This window comes from Pecten maximus, chromosome 5 (genome assembly GCF_902652985.1).
Source record: "Pecten maximus chromosome 5, xPecMax1.1, whole genome shotgun sequence".
Taxonomy (NCBI): domain Eukaryota; kingdom Metazoa; phylum Mollusca; class Bivalvia; order Pectinida; family Pectinidae; genus Pecten; species Pecten maximus.
Window position 1 is genome coordinate 14,724,046 of NC_047019.1, and position 10,083 is coordinate 14,734,128.

A 10,083-nucleotide genomic window follows, 5' to 3' on the forward strand; every position below is an offset into this window, starting at 1 on the left:
AAGTTAGAAATACACATCGGAAATTACTCACCTCTGAGCGACTTCTCTTACATACCGACTCCAGACACTTTTCATAGACACAATTTGGTCAATGTGTTTAATACCGACGAAAAATGTTTTCTATGGTCGGTTTTGGCATCTCTCCACCCAGTCGATACCCTACCCGAACGAGTTTCTCATTACGAGCAGTACGAATGTGAGTTAGATATGTCGGGTATAAGTTATCCAGTCGCCATCCATCAAATCGATAAATTCGAAAGAATGAATGGCTTATCGGTAAACGTATTTGGTCTCGAGGACAAAACCATTTATCCTATGTACGTTAGCAAAGCGAAACAATCTCGCCATCACGTCAATCTACTCTTTTTACAAGAAGAAGAAAAAACACATTACTGTCTCATCCAAAATTTAAACGCATTTTTGAGTAGAACAAAAAAAACACATGCTCAAACCCATTTCTGTCAACATTGCCTACAAGGTTTCACGAGTATTACAATATTGCACAAACACATGGAGCTGTGTTCTAGTAAAAAAAAAACACAGCGAGTAGAAATTCCCAGTGAAGACGATGCTCTCTTATTGTTTAAGGATTTTCAAAAACAAATGAAAGTACCTTTCATTATTTATGCAGATTTTGAAACGTTTGTAGAGCCAATGGATTCCTGCGAGCCAAACCCAGATCATTCCAGCACTACTAACTACTAAGACTACAAAATTCGAACCTTGTGGTTTTGGATACCAAGTCGTATGCATGGATGACAAATATACCAAACCACCGGTCATTTACAGGGGGGACAGTGTCAGCAAACACTTTTTGGAATGTATCATAGCAGAAAAAGAACACATAAAAAATATCTTAAATGACCCAAAACCACTCGTCATGACTCTTCAAGACGAGCAGGCGTTCACGACAAGTACACGATGTCATATTTGTGGTAAGCATTTCACAGAGAAAAGCATAAAAGTTTGCGACCACTGTCATTTGAGCGGAAAATTCCGCGGCGCCGCTCATAATGAGTGCAATTTGAAATACAAATATCCCACATTATACCGTGTGTTTTTCACAACTTGAAACGATTCGATGCACATATCTTAACGGAAAGCATAGGTATGTTCAAAGATCAAGAAATCAATTGCATTCCAAACACTACGGAGCAATACATTTCGTTTAGTCTCGGTGACATTCGATTTATAGATTCATTTCAATTTATGCCTCGAAGTCTTGAAACTCTGACTGAAAATCTTACCAAAGAAGGCTTGACAAAATTTAAAAACTTCTCGCGCGAATTTTCCGAAATAGAAACCAGATTGCTTCTCAGGAAGGGTGTATACCCATACGAGTACGTAGACAGTGCCGATCGATTTTCTGAAAGTACAGCTCCTTGAGTCAATCACACATATCAGATGCAGATTACGCACATGCGCAGAAGGTGTGGAGGACACTGAATATTTCAGACCTCGGTCAATATCACGACCTTTACCTCAAGACGGACGTGCTTCTATTAGCCGATGTCTTCGAGAACTTTAGAAGCATGTGTCTAGAATATTACGAGTTAGATGCTGCTCACTTTTACACCAGCCCAGGGCTGGCTTGGAGCGCAGCCTTGTAAATGACAAGGGTCAGGTTAGAGCTCATCAGAGACCCAGACATGTATCTCTTCTTCGAAAGTGGAGTGCGTGGCGGTGTTAGTATGATCTCTAACAAATACGCTCAAGCCAATAACCCATACATTCCAGAAACCTACGACCTCTCCCAACCTCACTCGTACATAATGTATACAGATTGTAACGACCTGTACGGGAAAGCTATGTCAGAGCCATTACCCGTGGGAGGGTTTCGATGGATCGAAAATCCACAAACATTTGACTTAAATAAGGTAGTCAAAGACGGAGACTTGGGATATCTACTCGAAGTAGATTTAGAATATCCCGATGAAGTACACGACGCTCATTCCGATTACCCTCTTGCCCCCGACCGTAAAAAAGTCTCTGACAAAGAATGATGACCCGCTAGTAAAGAGCTATGGAAAACCCTGTATCCGACCCTCAACCACACCGATGATAATTTAAGTGGACGCGTGGCAACAGAAAAACTCGTACCATCATTAGAAAATAAGACCAAATACATATGCCATTGTAGAAATCTACAACTGTGTGTGGAGCTGGGTCTAAAAACTGTATGTGGAGCTGGGTCTAAAACTGACAAAAATTCACAGAATTCTAGAATTTAAACAGAAACCTTGGCTACGCACGTACATAGAATTTAACACAACCAAAAGAGCTTCATCTAAACATGAGTTTGAAAAAATCTTTTTTCAAACTCATGAACAATGCCGTGTTCGGCAAGACCATGGAGAATGTACGATCGAGAGTTGACATAAAGATGGCACACACCGTCAAAAAATTCGAAAAATACGTAGCAAGACCCTGGTTTCAGAGATTTACCATATTTAATGAAGATCTGGTTGCAATTCAAAATGACAAAACCAACTTAGTGTTGAACAAACCCGTCTATGTGGGACAGACCATTTTAGACCTGTCGAAACTGATCATGTACGAGTTTTATTATAAATACCTCAAACCCAAATATGGAGATGGTGTAAAACTACTCATGACAGATACAGACAGTTTGCTATATCATGTGCACTGTCCGGACGTCTATGACGATATGTATAGGGACAGACAGTTGTTCGATCTATCCAATTATCCGGTAGAGCATCGCTGTCACGATACAGTGAACAAAAAGATACCGGGATATTTCAAAGACGAAACGGCAAGTCAACCCATTGCAGAGTTAGTAGGGCTTCGCGCAAAAATGTACTCATACTTGTACGCCGTACCCATGCAGATAGAGATGGAAAATGTCACCATCCTTTGGAACGATATGAGACAGGCACAAACAGCTAAGGGGGTAGGGAAAAGTTCGATTCGTCGCTATCTCAGACACGAAACGTATAAGAATTGTCTATTTAAAAACAAAATCGAAATGTGTAAAATGAATTCAATTAGGAGTGATAAACATCAACTCTTCGTTTACACCGTTAACAAATCGGGACTATGTGCCTTCGATGACAAGCGATGGCTCCTACCCAATCGGTACGATACGTTTGCATATGGTCATTACATGATTTCCACCATGGGATGGTAATAAAAACACAAATGTAGTTTCACAAATATTTATTTGTCAGACATCAGTCGTCATGGAAAATATAGTAAAACTATGTTATAAGATATGTTGTATATATGCTATAGTTTTAAAGAACATTTTGATTATATATCTGTATATTGTTCCATATTAATATGAAAGAAATAATATGCATCAAAACTGATTTTAAAAGAAAGTTTTTCAAACAAAATTCGAGAAATCCAAAATGGCCTCTTGTTCATATGTGGAAAAAAATTACTTCAACTTTACAGTAATATCGATGTCTCTTTAGTCTTTTCTTATCGGAACGAACTCTCCCATATCTCACTTCTACTACACTATCTATAAAAACTGAGTTTCATCTCCGAATTCTAGATAACGCATCTTGATGGCTTTAACAAGATAACGATATATAACTGATCTACAGATGTCGACCTCGTGACAGCCGAATAGAATACCAATTGGTGGCATAGTACGATCTATCCCGAAACAGCACATCTCCATTTAAATCAATTACAGATTTAACTATATGTTTTTGACACATGAAGAGACGTCGATATTATTATAAGCGTTAAACAAACAATATCAAATCGTGTCCGGTTTAAAAGTACAATATATATGCAACTGCTATTACAAGCTTAATTGAAAATCCAGGCTTAAGATTGATTATATTTGACATTATCTAAGACATAGTATTTTCAGACAGCGGCTACTTAGCTTATCTATGAAAGTTACTTCCCTTAGTCCAACTTATTTTAGTGTTGACAAATATTGCTCGAATTCTTCAGATGCTAATGTCGCTGAGGGAGGTTTCCTATTATAAGGGTGGACTCTCCTGTCGATAACCTGTGGTAAGAAATAAATGCGAGTAAGAACACTACCATGTTATTACATCAAATATTGACGAATGTTCGAAATTGACAGTCAACTCACGTGTCTCACATCCGGTCTCCCTTGCTGCCTTTCTTCTTTTTCTGATTTTGTCTCTTGGACCTGTGAGGAAATTGATTGATGTTTCATATTATTCTATTAACAACTACCTTTAAAAGGGTTATGCATATTACAGTGTATGAAGATACAAGCCCATTCATATCATGTGATATAATTCTCAAAAACTTACCAATAGATGCAAATTCTGCTCGAATGTTTGCCTGATGGTTGTCAGGTCAAACTCCTCCAATTCTGTAAAACTGAGGGGCAGGTAATATTTCCTGTCCTTCTTATTAATGTGTAGGAAGTAGTCGTTTGTACAGTGTCTGGTCTCCTTGACCATGGATGGCGAGAGCATGGCCTTTTCTGGGTTTCTGTTCACCAGAAAATCACCATCTCCCTCATTTTTTTGGCACATTTCTTCCCTATGTGTTAAAGCACAGAGAAGTAGAAGCATATGTTTCGTAGGAATCTTACTCGCCACGTACGTTCAGCCATATCGAAGGCGTAAGTAAGACTGAATTATATGAGCTAGAATAAACTGTAAACGGTTCCGTTTCCGGTACTGTTGAATACGTGTGCGTGATCTGTTGGTGAGAAATGTGAAGCATCATGGCGGCATCTGTGGTCCAGGTTGAATGCCAAAACGGGTTGGATGTCGGATCATTGTAGCCCCCTCTCTAAAGTTCATTGTGTTAACGATCGAACACAGCACTTCTGCTGCGAATTTTCATTACTGAACAGCTTTCTTCGTAATTAATTCTTTCGATTGTGAGGAGCACAAGCTCCCAGAATGTCTGTAATGCTGTACTTCATTTATAATTATCACACAATGTAGGCACCCTACATTACCTACAGACCGGACGCTGTTAGTCCCCGTTATAACTATGACCCTTGTGGTCCCTCTTATCTATAGATCATGCTAGTCCCTGTTATAACTATGACCCTTGTATATCTATAGATCATGCTAGTCCCTGTTCTAATTATGACCCTTGTGGTCCCTCATATCTATAGATCATGCTAGTCCCTGTTATAACTATGACCCTTGTATATCTATAGATCATGCTAGTCCCTGTTCTAATCATGACCCTTGTATATCTATAGATCATGCTAGTCCCTGTTCTAATCATGACCCTTGTGATCCCTCATATCTATAGATCAGGCTAGTCCCTGTTATAACTATGACCCTTGTATATATATAGATCAGATTAGTCCCTGTTCTAATTATGGTCCCTCATATCTATAGATCATGTTAGTCCCTGTTCTAATTATGGTCCCTCATATCTATAGATCATGTTAGTCCCTGTTCTCATTATGGTCCCTCATATCTATAGATCATGTTAGTCCCTGTTCTAATTATGGTCCCTCATATATATAGATCAGATTAGTCCCTGTTCTAATTATGGTCCCTCATATCTATAGATCATGTTAGTCCCTGTTCTAATTATGGTCCGGGTGGTCCCTTCTATGGGGACTGGAGGGACCGTTCGATACACCTAATTTATATCTACTGGGAGCGCCGAACCACACTTTCTTGTGCCTATATTAAACGTAGTATACTATCACGTGTTCTCCCTTGAGAGCGTGTCTCTATACAATGGCCTGTCTGTCTTCTCGTAACGGGTCATTTCTAGTTTGTCATATCGAGACAAATTCGTTGACAGGCGTTTGCATGGATAAAAAAAATGACATCTATGATATTTCTCAACCTGACGAATCTGCGGCCTATCAGTCCAGCTCTTGCTTTGTCACGTGGTGCGGCCTATCAGTCCAGCTCCTGCTCTGTCACGTGGTGCGGCCTATCAGTCCAGCTCCTGCTCTGTCACGTGGTGCGGCCTATCAGGCCATCTCCTGCTCTGTCACGTGGTGCGGTATGGAAAGACAACATACGCATGTCGTGTCCGAAACGACCATATCAACTACACAAGGACACATCGTCCAAACTCGACAGACCGTGTAATACACGGTATGGTCGAAATCCCCGTCGGATGGACAGATAACAGTAAAACATATCGTCTCTAGACTATAACAATGTCGCTTCCACCCCACAGATTCTGACTGGTAATGGAACTATTAATGAATGCGTTAGTAAGGTGTTTCATATTTATATTAGTGCAGACAAAAAATAACCTGTTCGACAGGAAAATATTAAAATGAAAAGCCGACAATGCAGCAAAGACAAGGTGACAACGACGCTATACCGATAAAACCAGTGACGACCAATTCCAACCCCCAAATCCAACCTCCTCCCCACCATCCCCCATCAAACACCACAACACACAAACAGCTAGCCTGATATCGATATAGAATACGATAAAAGAACCCCAAGCTAATGGACCAGAGAATGAAAAACACATCCATTGTGGCTGTTGAGTAATTACATCAGAACAGATAAATTAAATAAATCAACATCGCTGACAAGATAAAAGGAGACGTGTATTGATATGTTATTGTCACAAACCCAACCCATTCATAGCAGAATACATGACGACATATCAATCTGATCTATAGAAATAATCAATCGAGGAAAAAAATAAAAATCAATTTTAAAGTTTATCATTATTTCTCATATCGGTAATAACTTTTACAACATACAGGCACGAATGCTATTTTTGTTGACGAATTCGCCATTAAACACTGCCGTGCTCATTGATCTCGTTAATTGAAGTCATTATCGAAAAATAATAATTAATTGCTTAAATACTTAATGGAATCGATCTACGATGGCCGACGGCAGCCTATAAAAACGTTGGTTGGCGAAACATTTAACAATACCACAAAGTCCAGCAACAAAATGATACCAGGTTCGGCATTCGTACAAATTATCTTACAAAAAAAAATTGCGGAACCATGTGTTAAGAAGCAGTTGCTAAGCTGATTAAAATTAACATACATGTATGCATATTACAATTTGTATAAAGACTACAATTTGGTTGGTTTGGTATTTATTTTTTTCATCAATATCATTTATATTATACATGTATACCGGTATTGTCTTTATTTATTTGAAGACTGAGGAAATTCCTTTTTCATATTTGTACTGGTACTTATAGCTTATAAATTTGATATATGTGGCAGAATATATATATAATCATGAACTTTCCTTTTCGGGTCATTTTCTTTGAACCTGGATTAAGATGCCATCTGTCAAATGTGCCAATTTTTATTGACTCCCTTAGAAGGTCACATATGACAGGTTTCACTGTACATGTATTTGACTCAGTATGGAAAGGACTTGAACTAATTAACTAAATATAGGGCAGGTGAGAGGTTATTTCGTGTATTCAACAGTATGCATTGAAAAACATCCTCTTTATTGACAACTTCCTAGTTCACTTATGACTATTTTCATACTTTCAGGCGCGATAAACATGGCGACCGTATAAGGCCGACACTCCCTAACAATACATAATCTCCGAGAGACAAACCAACGACCTTTTAAACCTTATTGATACTGAAACTGGCTACATGATGTTTGCTGATGACTTGCTAGTACTTTGGGCCGTCAGCAGACATCTTGTGACAAACTCGGTTCGTATTGGTATACAATGAAACTTGTCAGTGAACCCCCAAAATTTATCAATTCCACTCATCTAACCGTATTTTAACACAAAGTCTATACTTTTCAGTTTGTAAATCATAATATAGACTCTATCTACCAATACACATGTACTAAAATTAATTAATAACACAGGTAAATTTGTACCACCCATGCAAGGTCTGTCCAATAGAGGCCTTCCGTGTCGGATACAAATACCGTCTGTCTTCGCGGTAATTAGTGATACTTCGGGTCGAATTGAGAATTTTGAGGATTTAATTATTGAAGTACTTTGGTTTTCCTTGAAAGTAAAACTGCCGAATCAATATAAAGATTATAACTTTTACTACTTGGTAAAATATGTATTTCTCATGAAGTTTCATTTTTTCGGCCTATACCTTATCTAAACGAAGGAATGCCCCTTTGATGAAACTGTGGCCTGGAATTACTATTACAGAGTATTTGGATAATAAGTTAAATATACATGTACTGCCTAAAACACGAGCCTAGTTTCAACAATATTCCTGTGGGAAAGTCATTTGAATTATATTTTTCCATTGGGAAGCTTTACAGAATTCAATATAAAGAAAGTTCCATGACTAAGATAAGTTAAGGGATTTTCAAATATTAATCAATCTGGAGCCTGGATTTGGTATTATTGCCAGAGATACTGGGTGACGTAACAGACGAGTATATGTATACACAATGTACTTTATATAAAGTAATTGTCTAACGTCCAACTCGACAAGAACCTTAACTACTGATGATTTCGTCGTCTGTTATATTGAAAGCTGCATTACTGAAACTTATTGATTATTTGATGCACGTGTTTTGTTCGGCCATCCTCCGCGGTCCCGGGTAATTGTTGATGAAGATAAAACAACTCATTTTGACCGCCAAAAGGCAGAGAACGAAATCAGAAACGGCTTTATTTATAATGGATAATATTGGTTTGGCCTCCATCAACACATATAAAAAGCTCTGGTGTCATCGGCGGTTTATATCTAACGAACGCGAGGATAATGCTTTATTGAACGGGAGCTTTTCCATGTCATATTTGACTCGTAGCACTATAGGGGCGCTGGCATTTTATGGGGGTAGGTTTGTGTTAATGAAATATCAACTGAATATGTCAATTAGACTGCATGACAACAAAATTGGTGTTTTGCATATAGATTGTCTTGGATTTCTAGTTAAACTCGGATCATACAAACCACGGCAACTGGTGTTTTAAAACGACGAGAGAATTTTACAGCCAAGGTCAATGGCAAGTGTTTTTGTTTTCCCCAAGTCGTTACCAATTTAATCAGTTAGCATGCACACATATGCATTTATTTGGTCAAAGTGTCAAAATGGACTTATACCAACTACCCTTGATAATGACCTTGACTTATACAAAATACTTTGTAGTTTATAGCTTGAGAAGGCCATAATGCACTTTGCTGACAAAATATGAAGATTACAAAATCATGCCTCAAAATGACAATCTAGCTAAGTCACATATTGAATTTTTGATTGTTCTGAAAGCAACATCACTTTGTAGACGCGAGTCTCTGAATGTTCCCAGCAAGCTTTTCTAATATATTGTACAGATCTACAAGTACCAAGAAGTTTAACATGGGTTTATTTTTTTCATATGCAAATATAGATATGACGGCCATCTTGGATGTGGCATCGGCGCAAAAATAGCATATTCGTTTATATTATCTAAGTTTCAGATAGATTTCAGGCTGTCGAAAGTTTACGCTCTATACACGGCTTGCGACGGACGAAACACCTTGACCCCGACCATCTTTCCTCAAGGAACAATATGGCTTAAAATTAAGCCACAATGGAAGTTATGTTGTTACTTACCAACGACTCTAGACTATAAAATACCATCACTGACACTAGCGAGTAAAGAACACTGACCGTGAAATAATAATTTTCCATTTAATTAACAAATAATAACAACAATGCATACAGTTCTAGGATATGACACAAACGGCTGATTTGGCATTCTGCGTAGTACGCCTGTGCGAAGAATGAAATGTCCCGTTTTCTGCACTAGCAAGCATTGGAAGAACATGCGTATGGCCATATTTGGTGGCAGCTTGATAAAGCGTGATAGGCGTGTACGGGTCAAAGAAACCATCCCTGTTGAGCATGTCTCTTGTGTGGATGTCAACATGGTGATGTAACAGTAAAAACCGCATCCGATCCTCGTCTCCGGCAATTGTGGCGTGGGCAAACTCAATCGTCGTTTCGTTATTAACTAACATTTTAATAATTTTATCACAAGCGTTTGATTTTCGGGCGTGTTCGATCAACGACACTCCGTTTCTGTATATGTTAATTCTACTCCAACATTTCACTAAAATGTTCACTTTAAAAGCTTTATCATTATCTACGGCGTCCCAGAATCCTGGTGATAGCTTCCGGTACCAGCTTCCAAGTTCGAATGTGCAAGGTCCGAGAAGTTTTGAAAATA

The 10,083-nt window shown here is 38.5% G+C and overlaps 2 protein-coding genes across 2 annotated transcripts; both read right to left on the reverse strand.

The window, feature by feature from the left end:
- Window positions 1–2,320: 2,320 nt before the first annotated feature.
- LOC117328547 lies at window positions 2,321–4,526 on the reverse strand (the record flags this gene model as incomplete). The annotated part of the gene is given in 3 exon segments (XM_033886079.1): window positions 2,321–3,991; window positions 4,079–4,138; window positions 4,266–4,526. Coding segments are annotated over 3 exon segments (417 nt in total), but the record flags the coding sequence as incomplete, so codon positions are not given.
- A 5,000-nt stretch (window positions 4,527–9,526) lies between these two features.
- On the reverse strand, window positions 9,527–10,083 carry LOC117327263 (the record flags this gene model as incomplete). Its single annotated transcript, XM_033884176.1, is given in 1 exon segment — window positions 9,527–10,083. A coding segment is annotated over 1 exon segment (503 nt), but the record flags the coding sequence as incomplete, so codon positions are not given.